The sequence below is a fragment of the Danio rerio genome, chromosome 1, assembly GCF_052040795.2.
Source record: "Danio rerio strain M-AB ecotype USA chromosome 1, GRCz13ab, whole genome shotgun sequence".
Taxonomy (NCBI): domain Eukaryota; kingdom Metazoa; phylum Chordata; class Actinopteri; order Cypriniformes; family Danionidae; genus Danio; species Danio rerio.
Window position 1 is genome coordinate 47,336,319 of NC_141021.1, and position 19,606 is coordinate 47,355,924.

General features: G+C 36.1%; 1 protein-coding gene, 1 long non-coding RNA gene and 2 other non-coding genes across 5 annotated transcripts; 3 read left to right on the forward strand and 1 right to left on the reverse strand.

The window, feature by feature from the left end:
- The first annotated feature begins 484 nt into the window (after positions 1–484).
- Positions 485–14,700, forward strand: tmem132a (transmembrane protein 132A). 2 transcript variants are annotated; one of them, XM_087237565.1, is made up of 12 exons: positions 485–1,249; positions 3,095–3,173; positions 4,413–4,627; positions 5,812–6,021; positions 6,708–7,201; positions 7,277–7,429; positions 9,416–9,611; positions 11,241–11,384; positions 11,464–11,666; positions 12,076–12,301; positions 13,451–13,642; positions 13,715–14,700. In XM_087237565.1, the coding sequence occupies exons 2-12, from the start codon at positions 3,101–3,103 to the stop codon at positions 14,522–14,524; spliced, it is 2,916 nt and encodes a 971-aa protein (XP_087093691.1). In that variant the 5' UTR covers positions 485–1,249; positions 3,095–3,100; the 3' UTR covers positions 14,525–14,700. The 2 variants fall into 2 exon arrangements, with proteins under 2 accessions (XP_087093691.1, XP_087093692.1); XM_087237566.1 differs by having other exon boundaries at positions 614–1,249; positions 5,873–6,021.
- LOC141386202 (uncharacterized) lies at positions 4,003–18,708 on the reverse strand. The gene is made up of 3 exons (XR_015476891.1): positions 18,235–18,708; positions 11,448–11,651; positions 4,003–4,611 (listed from the first exon to the last, which is right to left on the reverse strand). It is a non-coding gene; the product is annotated as an uncharacterized LOC141386202 (long non-coding RNA).
- On the forward strand, positions 17,260–17,331 carry trnae-cuc (transfer RNA glutamic acid (anticodon CUC)). Its single transcript has one exon. It is a non-coding gene; the product is annotated as a tRNA-Glu (tRNA).
- trnak-uuu (transfer RNA lysine (anticodon UUU)) lies at positions 18,614–18,686 on the forward strand. The gene has a single exon. It is a non-coding gene; the product is annotated as a tRNA-Lys (tRNA).
- Positions 18,709–19,606: the final 898 nt, after the last annotated feature.

Consider the following 19,606-nt stretch of genomic DNA (forward strand, 5'->3'; position numbering starts at 1 on the left):
TTTGATAAAATACTATTGATTCTAGTGGGTTTATGATTATCTGATTTTTTTGTTGTAATAAATTTCAAACAAATACAAATTCAGTTATGAATATATACAGCAGCAACTTTAAGTGTGTTTGTCTATGTGTGTGTGTGTGTAGGCTAATTATACATAAAAAAATATTTTTTAATAAATAAAAATGAGGTAAATGCAATATTAAAGTGGTCAAATAGTTCAGATAAAAATGAGAAGTTGCTTATTAGATAAAATATTAAATTATAACAAGTTGACAATTATGATAAGTTCTTTCTTCATTCTGCTGTGGCGACCCATGATTAATAAAGGAACTAAGCTGAAAGGAAAATGAATGAATGAATAAATGAATGACTACCCAAACAAACCATGAAATGAGAAAATCACATACAGCTAAAGGGTCGGGAAAGAGTTCAAGTGATATATTTAGACTTGATGATTTTAGATATTCTCAGTGGTCAAGGAAATCAGAGAAAGATTAGATGGAAAAAGAGACAGTGGTGTGATTAAATACTTTTGATTTTTTTTCAGACGCTTAATGCCCTCATTCTTGCTAATAGGATTTTGCCTTTAATGCTGTGCGCAGCGTTCCTCCCTCATGCACTACTCATTTAGCCGGCGAAATTAAACATTAAAAGCATTGAGATCCCATTACTCTAATGTATGCTTAGAAACTCGCCATTTCTGACAACATTAATTCTGTCATTTTTTTATAGAGTAAACAGAAATGTGGAGAACTCTGAAAACGAAGAGAGTGAGAAAAAAGTAGGAATAGAAAAGAAAGTGGGTTTCATCTTCAGATTTACAAGGAGTTTCTTGTAAGGATGTCAGCTACATCTTTGGTGGGACACAAAATATCAAGACATAAAGAGAAAGGGGGAAAAAGAGGGGAGGGTGAGAGCAGAGAGAAAGAGGAAGAGAGAGGATTATTTACCATTTTAAATGAATAAATCCGTATTGTGTGAATCCAGCACAGCAGCTGAGGAGAGACAGACAGCGGAGAGTGACAGATCAAAACTGACACACTCAAATAGGGAAATGAGGATTTTAATTATTCTTATGTTCTTTCTATACTTTTAAAATATCTAAACTTTAAATAATTTATAAAACTAAGAACAACTTCCAAAGGACAGAAGCAAGAATCCTGACAGAAGATGGATTGATAAAAATGAGCATGCGTGCCAAAGAAGACTGATAATTGAACATCGGATTTCTGAAAATCTGTAAGAAACAGGCAAGTGCAAACTTTGTGGAAGTTATTAAGTGTTCCTTTTTCGTTCTACTTATATTGTCCTATTTTATAGGGGAGAGAGGGGACAGAAAAAACATTTTTCATAACCTAATTATAATAGGTAATGTTTTAATCAGAAATATATTTTTGCAGTGGTTACCAACTCTATAAAAATCAGCTGTAATTTTGTATTAATGTAGAACAGCTTCAATATAACTTACTTTAAAACTAAAGTTGCACATTGTTCCTTTTGAGTCCGTCAGCAGGGACTAAAGTAACACACAGTGGGTCAAAAGTAACACGACAATATGTGCTAGATTTACTCTCTTAATCTTGTTTATTTTAAATATATCTGACTCTGACCTTGTTAATGTAAACTGCAAACATATTTTGTCCTTTATGTTTGCAAAAAATATTAGAACAGCATTTTCACTTTTAATTTCAGCTCCATTAAATGTTTTAAAAGCAAACCAACAAGGCAAAATGTCACAATATTCTACAGTTTTTGAATATTTGTTTTATTAATATTAAAATTATGCATTATTTAAAAAAAAATTGTATGAATCCAAACACTGCAAAGTCTAATATGGAAGGGAAAAATAAGGTTTGTCTATTAGCAGTGGGACATAAACAGTAGTGTTACTTTCATCCCCACAGGAACTCTTGCCATTTAAATCTGATTTACTTTTAAACTGAACAACTCAGACATTTCAAATCTAAGGATGGGTTATTGCATTAAATAATCTGTAGATTGATCATGTGTGGTGCATGAAAAGAGAAACACAACTTGCTATAAGGAAAAAAGGAAAAAATTATTTTTACTTTTTGTACTTTTAAAAACTGAAATTCGGAGCTCACCGCAGGACACAATCCCCAAATCAGATGATATTAGGCAGCACCATCAATGATTGCATGCTGAATGTGCTGTTATAGCCCGAAAAACTAAATGTTGTCAGGGCTTCGAAAAATCAATTTCATCTCACGTTACTTTCCTCCCTGCTCTCCCCTATTTTAAATGAGCGTTGCATTTGCATCACTTACATTAATGGTTTAAATTTATTTTATTGCTATTATACTATAAAATGAGTTTGGTTTCCCTAAACATCCTTCAGTAAACTGTTCTAAAATGACTCATATATTATAATCCACAACCTGAAGTACTGTTGCGAAGGTTGTTAAAGTTTCATTTGTGATTATTTTCAACAATTATTTAGGATTCTTGATGGTCCCAAAATCCTCATTAATTTTAATATTAATATAATTAATTTTGATTCTCAGGCCTAAACTATACAAGTCTTTCAGTCTTCTTCTGTTTAGTTTCTTCAGAATTAAAATTTAAAATAATCAAAAAATTAAGAAATTAAAGTAAAACTAAGCTAAAATGTTCCTTTTTCTGAAGGCTTTAATCTGTTCATAAAATATACAAACTTTTTAGTAATTAATCAGTGTTTTCTACCAAATTACTCTTTTTTAAAAATTCATGTGTGTCTTTTATATCTATTTTATGTTCATTTTTTCTCAGCAGACATTTTTGTATAGAAGAGTGGTCAACTACTGTTTTTATTGTGCTTTTGATTTGGAAAAAAAACTGGATTTGATTTTGACTAGTTCATAATTTCTTTAAGCATAATAGACTCAAATAATTATTTTTGCTGCTTGTTCAAACAACTCATTTAAAATGAACTAAAAAACACAATTCTCAAGATTTTCTTTGGGACAACTTACTTGTTTTATGTTCAATCCACTTAAATTTGTCTAGTTAATTTAATATATTTGTGTTGAGACAACATGAATGAACTGTGTGGAACCCTGCCTTTTTCACAGTGTATTTTGCTTGCTGTGTTTCAGGGTGTTATGGATGTACTGTCTCTTTCGTGGAAGTCTTCTACTGGGAGACTGGTAATCCTTCACTTATTCATAATCCTCTGTAAGTTTGACTTATTTTCACATTCCCCTAAACACTGCATAACATCATTTAACATTTTTGTTTCTGATAAATGAAGACAAGTGGAGAATATTTTCTCTTTCCTACACATGCTCCCAGAGGAGCTATCACGAGCTTTTTTGTTTGAGAATATTGCTGCATATACCATTATTATGTGAAATTCCTGATTCTGATTGACTAAATTGAAGGTGTTAAAGTGTTATTTTTGCCACCATGTCGTGCATTTAAAATCCTTTACCGCATGACTATGTTTGATTATTTCTTACTTTTACTATGAGGCTGCTGAGTGCTTGATTCAGGTTGGCTGATGAGGATTTTAAGCTAAAATAGTCCCTGCTACACTGAAAAAAAATATTCAAAGATTATTCCTTGGATTTACCCAATGTTTTTTGCGTTAAGTGGTTGTAAACAATTTATTTGTGTTGAATTTAAACAAACAAATTAAGTTGAACATTATTCAGTTTAATTAGTTTGTTTAAATTCAACACAAATAAATTGTTTGCAACAGTTCTGCATGCAACACTTTCTTCAGTGTAGGTCATGGCTGCATTGCAGTGATGCGCAAGAAACTAGTCCTACACAAAAACCCAACAAAGTCTTGAAATACAACAACTGTGTGGTAACAGTGTGGTCGCTATAGTGGTAGAAGTAAAATGATTGACTTTAGTCTCGTGGAATATTAGATAATAATACACACCCGAGTTGTGTGCAAGATTTAATAATAATTCAATGGCCTGTCGTGAATTATTCCTTAGATATACTTATAAGGATAGTTTACCCAACAAATGTTCATTGACTCACCCTTCACTGGTTCAAAACCCATTTGAGTTTATTCTGTTGAATGCGACAGAAGATACTTTGAAAAATGCTGAACTTTATTATGGAAGGCAAAACCCATTGATGTACATAGTAATTTTTTAACTACAGCACCAAGCATTCTTCAAGATATTGATATCTGTTTGTGTTCAACAGAAGGAGGACACTCATAAAACCATACGAGGGAGAATAAATGAAGAGGTCATTTTCATTTTGAGTGGACTGCCCCTATAATAGTTTTCCATGGGGTTTGCCCTGAGTGTAACTGTATTTAGTTTAAAATAGATCTATGAAAAGGAAATATAACATTTTAATGGCAATGTCTATGGCACAAGACTTAAATAATAAAGGATCTGTAATAAACCTTAAACTTAAAGCCCAACTCTTCTTTTTCATCATCAAAAGCCCACTGTCAGGCGCCTCCCTCAGCATCTCTTCCAGTGCGGATTACAGTTCCCTCACCATGGCAGTCTGTCCCGCTCTCTCAGGGTGATCTGGGCCTTCTCTTCACCAACTCCAGCCCCTTCACCTCTACACAGTCTCTGCTGGTCTTTCCTCCCTCGGGAACCACCTCCAAACCTCTGCTCCGTGCTACGTTTGGTTCCTACACAGTCACACAGGTACAGCAGACTTTATTAAGTGATAATGAACGGGAGACTGTGCTATATTATTAATATACAGTTGAAGTCAGAATTATTAGCCCCCTTTTGATTTTGATTTTCTTTTTTAAATATTTCCCAAATGATGTTTAACAGAGAAATGAAATTTTCACCGTATGTCTGATAATATTTTTTCTTCTGGAGAAAGTCTTAATTGTTTTATTTCGGCTAGAATAAAAGCAGCTTTTCATTTTTTAAAAAACATTTTTGGGACAAAATTTTTAGCCCCTTTAAGCTAATTTTTTTTTTCTGGTAATCTACAGAACAAACCATCGATATACAATAACTTTTATTAATTACTCTAATTACCCTAACCTGCCTAGTTAACCTAATTAACGTAGTTAAGCCTTTAAATGTCACTTTAAGCTGTATAGAAGTGTCTTGAAAAATATCTAGTAAAATATTATTTACTGTCATCATGGCAAAGATAAAATAAAGCAGTTATTAGAAATAAGTTATTAAAACTATTATGCTTAGAAATGTGCTAAAACAATCTTCCCAGAACAGAACAGAAATTGGGGAAAAAAATAAACAAGGGGCGCTAATAATTCAGGAGCGTTAATAATTCAGGGGGGCTAATAATTCTGACTTCAACTGTATAGTCATGGGTGAGAAGTGTATTTTGCACAATACGAAGAAGAATACTGTAAGAGAAATATTACAGAATGATGTAACCATTGTCTATTACTTGAAAAAATCTGTTTTAGTGATTCAACAACTATAGAATTATAAAAGAAATGACCCAATACTGTAGTTTTTTACAACTATAGGGTTTACTTTACGATGCACCACAGTTTACTGTAGTTAAAAACGAATGTATATACTATGTTACATTCATAAGTAGTGTTGTAAATACTATACCTTATAATCCACTTTACTACACAGTAGTTGAAAAACAGTACAGTAATTCATCTGGATGCAGACTTGCTTCATATTGTCTCAGACACAATGTTTAATATAGCTAAATTACTGAAGTATTTTATGTGAGATGTGAGATGTCATTAAGTGTTGTGGTTAAGAAAACACAATTATTGGCTAATCAGCATCATCAACCGGAGCGATGTGTTTTACAATCAGGGCTAAAAGGAAAAAAAAGATCTTTATGTCAAGAAAAACAAGTCTGTGTTGGTATGTGTGTTCTCCAGGTGATGTCTGAACCCATTCCTCCTCTGACTTCTCCTCTCACGGCTTCGCTTCTGTCTAAAGGTGTTGTGAAAGAGATGGAGGCTGACAGAGGAGAGCGGTTCAGAGTTCGAGTGCTGTTTCACATGAGAGGTGATGTTAACAGAGGAACCTGCGTTACTCTGCATGCTTTCAAACAGACAGAGGAGCAGAAAGCTTCCTGCATCACTCAGGTATAGATGCTCAAAAACCCAATGGGGTATATGCCGAGCTAGTGTGTTTCCCATGCTGATAAACTTCCGGTGACCTGTTAATGTGAGTTTTTTCCATTTTATACAATTCCTTTTACAGCATCGATGTTGTAATGTAATGAAAATACAATCAGTTAAACAGACTTTAGCATTCATTTAGTTGCTCGAGCGTAAAACGAGGCAAAAAGCCGTTTGCTCGCACTCGCCCGTCCTCGGCAGGTTAGCGCAGAAGCTCCATTGAATATACTGGGGTAAAATAAATGCTCATATTATAAAGATATGGCGGGGGGACATGTAATTTAATGCAGTGCTCGTGTACAATCTGAGACCCACTTTATATAAGATATCACTCAGCCAGTAGAGATCGCTCATTTTTAAAGAAAACAGACCTTAAACGCGCCGATTTTGCGTTGGCACACAATTCACAGGAAACTATTAACCCAGGTTACTGGCAAATTAAAAGTCCTATTAGCATGCTTCAGCATATTCCCTATAGATGGGTCAGGACTGCAATATACTAGAATTCAAAGTTATAAACAAAGCTCTTATCTAACTCTTTAATTAAACAACACATACAAAATATTAATTGTGGTTAATCGTATTTAAAATATATATATTTGAATAATAATTATTTATTTGTTTGTGTGCTGTTTTCAATATCTTCTCAGCCACCGTTTGGGTTGTGTGTGGTTACTCTAACATTTCCAAACGACTGGTTTGAGCCCGCTCAGAACACAGAGGCGAACCTGGACCAGACTTTCAAGCAGCGTTACATAAGCAGAAACCGCTCTCGCTCCCGCAGCCGAAAGAGAAGGCATCCGCATATGCCAGCAGGACACAGGGCCCGGCCTGATCAAATTCAGCTTTACTACTCATCCTTTGGCATCCTGTCCATTAAAACCGGACCCCCGCGGTGCGTGGAGGACACAGTAGAGCAGTCAGAGAGAAAGCTTCTCTACATTGGTCCTGTGGGACTTGAGGATCAAGAGATCAACAAAACCAAACAAAGCCCTGCATGTTTAGACACAAAGGCAGAAGAGAAGTTCTGGTTGGATTCCAATGTGTTAATCGTCTACAGCAAAGGGCCTGTGCCTGCCGGACAGCCAATCAGAGTGTCTGTAAACCTAAGGGGAAATTATAGTGAGGAGTCTCTGACCATTAGGTAACATTGTTGCTTGACATAAATTTGCTTATTTATTTTAATGTATCTTTAATATTATCATTATTTTACCTTCAGGCTGAAAGTGAAAAAAGGATTGCTATCTCTGGAGGTCCATCCCGTCACACATTCTGACCTGTGGATGGTTAATGTAGAACAGACGACAGGTTCAAAACACGATGTTGTTTCCATCATTACTCGCAGCACCGGTACACTTCCAGACAGAACTGGGTACGAAATCAATCTGTTTCTAAAGGGGTCTGGATGCAGCCCTGGTGCAGTGCAATCAGAGCTGGATGCAATGCTTTTAAACACGCTCACCTAACTCTAACCCCCTCACAGTGACTTCACTATAGCTACATTGAGTGCATTGACATTGCATCTTCGACATATGCAATCTCAGCTTGTATCATCAAGGCTTCATCCACATATTGTCGGTTTTACGTTAAAATTAGATTTTAGTTGCATTTAATTGCCATGTATTTCCAGTGGTGTGTGTGAGAATCAAGCAATAAAAATTTGCAGAGGTATCATTGTGTTATGACTTGATTAGGATAGTAAAAAGCACTAAATATTAACTGTAAATGTTTTAATAGCTGCAAATAAGCACGTTAGAATGATTTTGGAATTATCATGTTCACTGTAGACTGTGGAAAATCCAAATGCCAAAAGTGGCATTATTAAATGCAATTATAAACATCGGCAATAATATTCAATAAATCATAAATTACACTTTTTCTAGAAGGTAATTCACCTATAATACAACATAGTCCACTGCTAAATGGGCAGTTTATACCCATATAATAACTCGTTTTGCAAGGAGGATTTTTGTTGTCTTCTATTTCATTGGTGGCACTTCAACGAGGAACTTCCATTTAACATGAGTGAAACAAATAATTAAAATCTTGTTTATTAGTTTGACTGAATGATCTGCACATTTCCACTTGTGCTTTCATTTACATTGTCACGACAGACTCTAGCCCCTTTCACACAGTGATACTGGTAAATATCCGGAAAATTTCCGGAATGACTTTACCGGTATATTCAAAAAAGAGCTGTTCACACAGGCGAGAACGTTACGGAATTTTTCCAGAAAAGTGCATTCACACATCCGTTCCAAAATACTGGTAAATTCTGACATCATTCACCACAAATAAGCTTTAAACGGCTGCGCTTGTATTTGTAAACATTTAACTACATCACAAACTCTGAGAATGATCAGTATTGTGAACAACTTCGATGAAAACATATGGAGGAACACTTTCGCATCACACGCAAAACTTGAAGGTAAACAAACAGCGGCTTATCATAAGCATCTTATCGATGATTTTCTGACTAACTTCTAGCAGCTAAATGCATCTGGGAAAATATTCAAAGGCTTTTATTCTCATAAACCGCGCGGACATAAACGCGTCTGACTGTTCTGATTGGCTAAAGCAGACGTCTCACGTCAGCACGTTCTAGACATGCACGCGCTCTTTCCGGCAATCTTCCTTCTGCATTCACACAGCGCAGCATTCCGGCAAATTACCGGTAATGTTACAACTTCTCTTTTCCGGAAAATAGCCAGAACGAATTTACCGGTATTTTCAAAAAGGACCTGTTCACACATACAACCTTTCCAGAAAATTGCCGGTAATTTTCCGGAAAGGTCTGTATGTGTGAAAGGTGTCTGCATTTTAATGTAACATTGATATCACAAAATCTTACTAAATTTCTTAATATTTTTTTATATTTCTGTTTCTCATTATTTTTTTCTTTCTAATTCACATATTTCACTAAGTTCAATTCAACTCATCTTTTTATAGCACTTTTACAATGTAGATTGAGTCAAAGCAGCTTAACATAGAAGTTCTGGTAAACTGAAACTGCGTCAGTCCAGTTTTCAGAGTTGAAGTTCAGTTCAGTGTGGTTTAAATAAAGATTTAAATATATTATCTAAAAAAGTACAAATAATTACTCATAATTTTTTTTTCCTGTGACAATTTAAAATGCAATTATTTCCCCTTTTTATTTGTAATTCCCAATGCTCATTGAAAGTTAATCACATAATTCGGTCATAATACCAAAAAAGGAGGATATAGGCAACATTTTAGCCATTAAATCATCATTATGTTTGTGTATTTCAGCATATAAAAATAATGAGCTACTGATCTCAAAACCTAAAATCTAGTAATAATCTATCAGTTCTTTATCTGTAATTGTCTTGTGTTTCAGCACTTCTGCTCTTAGCCAGATCTCCTGTCTCTCATTTGAGGCTTTACACAGAAACTTTGGCACAGCGATGACTGTCAGTGCCAGCTGGTGGGTGGAGTATTCAACTCGCAAGTTTTACATTTCACCACACGGGGCAGTGACAAGCTTCTTCTCCTTTACCGACAGAGAAGTTGTGGGCATCGCTCCCATCACAGAGGTATACCATTAAACTATTACTGATTTACACATGCATGCTATTAGAGGTTACAAAGACCTCTAGCAGAGTGAGGGATCTCTGGGACCGCTGGGGCACTTCAGATCATTTTGGAAGGGCCCTATGTGTGCTTGTGCCTATTTTTAGGCTATATTTAGCCCTTTTTTCAAGGGTCGTATGGGTACAGGTTTTCTTACATGTTTTTCCCTGTGATGCAGTCAGGGCCGATACAGCAAAGCTGTTGGTTGGCAGCAAGCATTTTTGTCAGGAGAGCTGTACGACAATTGGGGAATGGTGGACTTTGTTTTTTATCGGTTGAGTTTGTTACCATTCAGACACATCACCTATATCTGTGCTGCTGTGTTGGCACATGATTAAAATCCTCCAGATTACCGGCAGGGCTAATAGTTAAAAATAGACAGGGCAAGAGACCTGCTGCACTGCTGTTTCTGCATTCAGACCAAGGGGTTGATGAGGAGAGAAGTCCTTCTCATTTAGAGTGTTTATACAAACATGAATATATTTATGATGATACAACAAATTGTGGTTAGGTGTATATAAAATTACAAATAACAATTGTAGCAGGACTTTAAATTAATTACTGTTTATTTCTTTGCATTTTAACTTTGTAAACTATAAAATCATGGCTCTCCTCACGGTTTGTGTCTCATTTTGTGAGCCAACTGACAACAGTTGTTCGCTCACTTCTTTTTCCCCTGCTCTGTCAGCCAAGCCTACTCCTTCCTCTGCTCACAGCGGTCCACGCCTAGAATAAAGCATTTTTTTTTAAACTCTGAGGTAGACTTGAACTGAAAAGGGGGGTTTCATGACCCTTTAAGATAAATGAAGGTTGTATAACTCTTCATTTTTACCCGCGATCTTACTTTCACTTTCTGTGATAATCTTAAATTTCCTTCTTTGGACAGAGATGTCACTTAGTATCCTCTTAGTACACAGGTGTCAAACTCAGTTCCTGGAGGGCTGCAGCTCTGCACAGTTTAGTTCCAACCCAAATAAACACACCTGATTAAACTAATTAAGTCCTTCAGGCTTGTTTGAAACTTAAGTGGGTTGAAGCAGGGTTGAAACTAAACTGTGCAGTGCTGCGGCCCTCCAAGACCTGAGTTTGACACCTGTGACGTATTAGGACTTCCCTACCAAAATATACCTAAAACATGGATTGCCATAAAAGCTCATCAATTACAGGGAAGTATTTTCTCTTAATTTACTTATGTCTTCAATGGTAAAAAAAAAGCAAAAATGTAACACATACTTTCAAATTACTCTCTGTAAAAGGTAATTTCATTACACATTTAGATACTTTTTTTGTAACCGTAAAGGTTATATTGTAATATATTACGTTTCCTGTCAACACTGTTAACCTTGTTACATTTTTTACTATTATGTCAGCTTTAAAAATGTAAAATCCGCATGAAATGGAAACCCTAATGAAAATGGCTTTGTGGACACTAAAAAAAAGTAGAGCAGAACTTGATTTTGTTAATCTGGAGCTTATTTAATCATTTGATCACTATCATGTTGTAAATGGCACAAATTATGTAAACAGATCATTATCATCATTTATTTTATTTATTTATGTCATAGTGTATGTTTTTGTTTTTGTTTTTGCAGAGCAACACAATTATCAATACAGCCATCCTGACAAGTGAGCCCGTGTCACTTCCTGTCATTGTCCTAGCGGTGGGCATAGATGGCAAAGTTTCTGATTTGACCACAGCGGTCAAGTGCCATTCAGCCAATGAAGACATTGTCAAGGTATAACAGATTCGAAAAATGTCTGATTTAATGCATAACAAATATAAACACATCTGATGGCACCTTTCTCTTCTGGCAGGTGTCTCATGACTGCTCTGTGGTTTTTGTGGACGGGAGTGAATCAGGAAGGGGCAGCATCTGTGTGGAGCTGGAGTTTTCCTTGGGAACGCTCAGTGGCTCTTTGTGTTTGGCCGTGTGGACTCCTGTAGTTCCTCTGCGTGTGTCTCTCTCCGACTCTGTCCTGAGTCCCATCAGTGGCTGGAATTACTACAGTGAGAACGGGTATACAAAATTAAGTGTAATGGTCTCATATTTGAGCTTTTCAGTAAGAAGCAGAGCTGCTGCATTCTGAGCTAGCTGCAATCGAGAAACACAGGACTGAGGAACTCCAACATACAAAGAATTGCAGTAGTCTAGTTGAGATGTTACAGTCGCATAATTATTTCAAGTTTATTTAAGCACAGCTTTAAATAGGCTTCACTTTTGAAAGAAGATGATTATGATAAAACAGTACTTACCTGCTTATCAAATTTGAGGTTATATCAAACCAAACACCTAAAATTTCACAACATTTTCACCCATAATATGTACTTACACTACTTGTTGATCCCAATTGTAAAAGCAACAAATAGTAACTTGATTTCTAGTTAATCATGTGGCAGAAGGTAAACTGAAATTTCTCTCTTCATAGGTGTGAACCGGTTTATCAGAGGTCCACGGTACAGATTTTGGCTCAATTCAGTGCCCAATCAGCAGCTCAAGGGGGTCAACCGACCTACATGCTGGGATCTCCGGACTGGTTTGTGGATGTGACCGAGCTTGTCCGTGACTGGCTAAGAATAGAAAACCCATATATTGCAGCGCTTGATAAACAAAAACATCTTATCGGCCTCAAGCCTGGACTCACATCATTATATGTTGGTATCTGAATTTACTGTCAGAATGTTTAATGACATGTTGTGCATAACCAATCTAAAGGGTTAGTTCACCCAATGTCCTGGTTTCAAACATTTTCCCCAGGCCATCAAAGATGACTGTGTTAATTAACCCAAAGAGAGAATGCAAGTTTTTGGCAAAAACAATGCAGGATTTTTGTGCATCTTATATAAATAAAAGGGGCGGCAAGGTGGCTCAGTGGTTAGCACTGGCCAGTTGGCATTTCTGTGTGGACTTTGCATGTTCTCCCCCATGTCTGTGTAGATTCCTCTATTAAGGCAGCTTCAAAGTAGTAAAAACCTAAAGTATTTGATCAATATACTACGAACCTAATGGATCAATCATCTTCTGGAGAAGTGCTCAGTTTAATCCAGTTCACTTTCACTTATGTGATATATCCTTCATGAACTCTCATGTGATGTATTCACATTGAAATTAAATCATGTGGTTTGATTTGGAAATAACCGCTCCATTGATCTTATGGTTAGTGTGTTGACACAGCATCATCGCAATGACTGCTGATCCTTCCCCTTTCCACTGTCCTATACAAATAAAGGTCAAAACCCCTAAAATGTCTTTCATTCATTCATTTTTTCTTCGGCTTAGTACCTTATTTATCAGAGGTTGCCACAATGGATTGAACCACCAACTATTCCAACATTATGTTTTACACAGCAGATGCCCTTCCAGCCACAACCCAGTACTGAGGAACACCCATACACACGCACTCAAGGACTACAACAATTTTGTTTACCCAATTCACATGTTTTTGGACTGTGGGGGAAACTGGAGTATCCAAAGGAAACCCACATGAACACAGGGAGAACATGCAAACTCCACACAGAAATGCCAAATGACCCAGCTGGGACTCTGGGAACCAGCAACCTTCTTGCTGTGTGGCGACAGTGCTAACCGCTATAATGTATTATTTATTTAAAAAAAAGACCAAAAAAATAAACACTCTTGATTTCTCTTGACTTAAAAGTCATGTATAGTTAGATGAGAGTGAGAAATGTTCCATTTTGGTTAAACTAGTCTTCTGTTTGTTTGTGTATTGATGAGCTTGCTCTTTAAGTACTGGCCTGTCAGATTTCCTGATTTCCTCCCTAATCCTTTTCCTGCTTTTCAAGGTGGTTTCCAGTCAGTGGGATGGAGTGCTTGGAAGGGCTAACGTGATTGTAACCTCTGAACCTGTGACTCCCGCTGACCTCTCTGTTCAGCTGGTGGGAGGGCTTGGCCTGTCTGTTAATCCCAGCCCATCTCACCCTTCTGTTGTCACAGCAACAGTGAATGCTCACAATACACTCTACAACCACGGACAAGTAAGTTTCTGGTATTCAAGCTCCTAAAAATTCGTCCAGATTTGTAACTTATGATGTCCACCCTTTCATTAGGAGGCGTCTATCAGTGTCTGGATCCAGTTCAATGATGACTCTGCCATATTGATGTCTGCATTTAATGAGGTCCCCTATACTCTACGGCTGTCCTCTTTGGCAGAATCTGTGGTTGCAGTAACGCCTGCTCCATCCCAACGCATTTTGGCACAAGGTGATGGCGGAGGACCTCTTGTTAAAGCCGAGCTTCTGGTTTCCAGCTGTGACCCAGCATCTAACCATGTTGAACTGGAGGCAATTCATAAAGCAAGCGAAGCCAAAAGACTGGCTAAGGGGTCTGGCTGGATAAGGGTGAACCTAAACATGGACTTTTGGCCAATAGGGAGTGAGGAAACCAACTTTGAGATGCACGATGTGACTGATATGCTCGTCGATTCCAACAGTGATCTGTATGATGACTTTGAAGATCATGACAGTACAGTAAATGCCACAAGTGATTATGATAGTGGCAATGACATATTTAAACGAAAAAACGTGGAGCAGGCGGTGTTGATCCCCAACCATGAAGAGAACGCTGTCTATTTGTCTCCTGGTGTGGAAAAGGAGAGGAAAGAGGTTAAAACAGCTGATAGACAGGTAGAGATTGGCATTGGAGCTGTCCTGTCTCTGCTTTGTCTCTCATCCCTACTTTTCCTGGTCAACTGCCTACCATGTGCACTAAGAGAACAAAGATATAGAGAAAGACGAGAGGGAAATGTGAAAGACACTGTGGAGGAGGAACCTGGAGAAGAGCAAGAGGAGAATAGACAAGAGGAAAAACAGTGCAGAGCAGTGATAACAGGGAATAATGACAAAATGGAAATTCAATGACCCTTTGACTTTACAAATATCTCATGTTGCACATTATCTTGTGCATATTCTGGAGAATGTTGCTACATCTTTATATGTCCATTGCAGTCACATAGGTGATTTTGTAATTGTGGGTACATTCGGCATTTCAAAACCCAATTTTTTATAGAGCAAATAAAACTCTTTATAAACAGCAATTCCTTACAGTATCTTATTGAAAGAAAATTACATTTTAATCATTTAGTGCTTACCAAACACAAATAATATATATACATATATATAATTATTAAGTATTTATTTTGGGAATAATATTGACATAAAATTGAACCAGATTTTGGTAAAAACCCAAACAATACAAAAATAAAACTATAAAAAAAAAAAAAAATAATAATAATAATAATATATATATATATATATATATATATATATATATATATATATATATATATATATATATATATTATGTGTAATAACAATGGAATGACACAAGGAGAAAGTACTAAACTACTGAAATGTATTTGAGACTTTATGTAGACTCTCATATGGAAAATGAAGTTATGCATTGCTCAGGTGGGATTTTTTTTTCCACAGTCTTCAACAGAGTGCAAAAATCTTAATGTTTGTGTCTTGTCTATCAAATCTCAGCGTTATTTGGTATTTTCTATTGAATTCAAGTCAGGTGATTTGGCTGGGTCATTCTACAGCTTGATTTTCTTTCTCTGAAAGCATTTGAGAGCTTTCTGTTTGGATCATTGTCTTGCACAAATGTCCACCCTGGTTTCATCTTCATCATCCTGCTAATCTAGATGTTGAATTGAAGAAGCTAATATTAACCCTCTACCGCACGCATTATGATAAACCTGTAAAAAAAAAAAGATTATTTGACTGTTTTTCGTTTCGTGAAATGGCTTAACTTGAAATGCTGAAAATTGTATTTTATTAAGGTACTTTATGAAATGTTGCCATATGGCAACAACGTCCAACAGTGGATCTACCTGAGAAATTTCAAATTTAAAACTTTCCTTATAATGAATCATTTTTGTTTAAAATAATTTAATTGGTGTTGCAGCATTATGAGCTTTAACACAGAACTTATAAATGGCACATTATACATACTTTACCACAACTCATATTCCAACAGCTTTCATTATTGCATTCTTTTTAATGAATATTATTGAAAACAAACATAATATTGTATTATCATATACACAACAAACAGTAAATATAAATATCTTCTCCAGTAAATATTATAACAAGTAAATAACAAGTCTAGTTTATCCAGATGCTTCAGAATAATGTAGCTACTAGCTAACAATGTTTATGTATATATTATCCTATATACTATACTACACCTGTCTTATCTGCATCTGAGCTAACTTACATGAACTGTCTTTATCAAATGTCCAGTCTGCATCCTTCTCATGGTCACTAAAACCCATCTCATCCTCACTTTCATCTGCAGGAAGAGCCAGTTCTGTCCTTTTCTTCTTAAATGACCATAGAACATGGTGGTGCTCACTAATACACTGTTGCCTGTATTAAAATCTATTCAAAAGTAGTATTGCCATTAAAACTAGATTTTATAATGTAAATGTCATTAACATTTGACTAATCAACATTATATTACTAGCATTCATGTTGTTATTGTTACAACTTAAAAGTTCACAGCTGACCTTGTTAGCTTGCTAACCCATTGCAATATTGCATGTTCCACCATTGCACAGTGTTGCCCTTTGATAACACACATTTTATCGATTTACAGAAAACTAATTTGATAAAAAAATTGAGTCGTGAATATGTCATCATAACTTATTGGAGGTGATGTTTCAGATATTTTTTGTGGATCAAAATAATTTGATCCTTTGTTTTTATTGACGTTTACATTTGCATTTAGCAACTACTCACAAAAAAACGCCAGTCTGTCAGAAATTGCGCTACAAAAAAAAAAACACAGGATGTCATGTGACTTAACCAAAGCACATAATTCTACTACTCTACACTCTACTCTACACTACTCTAAGGTCTTTTCTTTCCAACAAAAAAATAATATGTTGGTCTTAAAGAAACAGTGGCAGGAAAATAAACATGAGTATTATGTTACCATATGGTTACACCGAGCAGTAGAGGGTTAAGGTGTGAACCGGTTTATCAGAGGTCTACGGTACAAATTTGGACAATTCAGAACCAAATCATCAGCTTAAGGGGGTCAACCGACCTACATGCTCTCCAGACTGGTGTGTGGATGTGACCGAGCTTGTTCATGACTGGCTTAATTGAAAACCCACATATAACAGTGCTTGATTGACAAAGACATCTAATCTAAGTCTGTACTTACATCATTATATGTTGCTATCTGAATTTACTGTCAATGTTTACTGACATGTTGTGCATAACAAACCAATAACCAATCTATAGAGTTAGATGTTGGACTGAAGCAGCTAATACTAATTTACAATGATGAAGGGCAGAGGGTTGCTGAAGAACTAGTCAGAGATTTTAGCTGCTGTCTGGGCATTCACTGCCTTTCTACACCTCTCTTTTCACTTTTTTCCCTGCATCATTTCATTTTCATTCACTCATTTTCTTTTCGGCTTAGTCACTTTAATAATCCGGGGTCGCCAGAGCGTAATGAACCGCAAATTTATCCAGCACGATATTATGCAGCGGATGAACTTCCAGCCGCAACACAGAACTTTTTATGTTTGTACATTGTGCTTATGCTTATGTGCGTCTGCATATTCTTGTACAGTCACCGCTCCCTGGTGGTCTAGTGGTTAGGATTCGGCGCTCTCACCGCCGCGGCCCGGGTTCGATTCCCGGTCAGGGAATGAAGTGTTTTGTATATTCATTTTAAAATGACTCTCACATTGAACAGTCGTAAATATAATCGTGTTAAAGGCAATATATGCTTCAGTATTTTGTACTTTCATGTTAAATGACACTCACATTAAACAGTCGTAAATATAATCGTGTTAAAGGCAATATATGCTTCAGTATTTTGTACTTTCATGTTTAATGACTCTCACATTGAACAGTCCAATATATGCTTCAGACAATTCGTACACAATATATTATATTGCACGTACAATCGAATCCGCTTCCGATACAACTGAAAACATATTCTCTGGAAGATAACCAGCTTAATGCGCATAAACGTTACATCTCGGCTCTAAAATGGACCTAAAATGTTATCTAGATCCAAACCAGTTGAGTTAGGTGGAACGGAAAGAGTAGAATAATTCATACTGATCATACATTATTTCACCGACAGCAGAGTGGCGCAGCGGAAGCGTGCTGGGCCCATAACCCAGAGGTCGATGGATCGAAACCATCCTCTGCTATGTCTTTTCAAGAACATTATCTATAATAGAGAAGTAGAGTTTTAACCATTTATAGAGCGAAAATTACATATAGGGTAATTGACTAATTTAAAGGGTCGTTTACCCAAAATTCCGCCATTATTTACTCATGAAACTTTGTAATGATTGGATTTTTCAATGAATTCAGTGATTATTTTGTCTTGTTTAGCAAACAAATAATACTTGAAATTTCTTATTCAGTGCTGTACTAAAAACACAATCCCTCTTATTTTCTTAAAGTTAATCATGTTATTAACATTAAAAGGGGTGTATAATGTTATGAGCACAATTATAATCCCACTCTTCAAGAAACAACCAGACATTAAGAAATATGATTAAAACATATATAGAAATTCAGGACTTTTTACTCACGTGTAACCAAACTGCCTCCTGGTGGCGTGAAGAGTAAACAACAATCCTCGCTTTGTCTTAAATGTAAATCTGCTGAATATTGTCAGTTTTATGGATATGCTGCCAAAAAAACCTGCAGTATTATTCCAGTCTTGGAATGTATTTGTATATATTTAAATAAATCAGTCTTTTAAAAACAACTTCAAACGACGTGACGTCCGTCCCTTCTGTTCTCGCGTCAGTTAACAACGTGTATAAAGAAAAAAACTTAGGGAATACAGAAATGTAAATCAAAATAATTCTGCTATTTTTAACGAAATCCATTGTTTACTGAAATTAAAAGCGCACCCATGTATGGATGTCAAAGATAGATGTCGCCACAACAACGGCTGCTTTAGAAGCCCGGATAGCTCAGTCGGTAGAGCATCAGACTTTTAATCTGAGGGTCCAGGGTTCAAGTCCCTGTTCGGGCGGAATATCTTTTGTAGGTCTATTAGCTGATAGAATCTCGATATTCTCTACATATGCAGTCGTGATACATTCTTTACATTTGCAAACATGATCCACATATGCACACTTGATATACTCCATACATACACAGATATGATGCACTATACATGTACACTCCATACATATGCACACATGATAAATTCCATACATACGCACACATGATACATTCTATACATACACACACACTCTATACACAATATAAGTTGAGTCATGTACATCTGAGCTACTGGGAGTTAATGTACACATACAACATACGCACACATAACACATTCTATACATATACACACTCTATACACATGATAAACTCCAGACATCCAGTTGATAATACACTCTTTACAATATACTTCATACATTTGCACATGTGATACATTCTAAACATATTCACACTCTATACATTTGCACACAAGATAAACTCCATACATATGCACACATGATACACTCCATACATACAGTTGATGTGACACTCCATACATATACACTTCATACTTATGCACACATAAAACACTCCATACATATGCACACATTATATACTCCATACATATACAGACATGATATACTTCATACACATATGATACACTGTATATACACTCCATACATTTACAGACATGATACTCTATACATATTGTATGCGCATGTACAACTTGCTTCCATATATATACACACAAGATACACTCTATACATATACTCCATACATATACAGACACGATACACTCTATACATATGCACACATGATACTCTCTATAGATATACACTCCATACATGACACACTCTTTACATTTGCACACATCATATACATATACACACTTGATATACTCCATTCATATACACACACTATACATATATGTCAGGGTCATAGATAGAACCTGGGTCTCACAATAGTTCC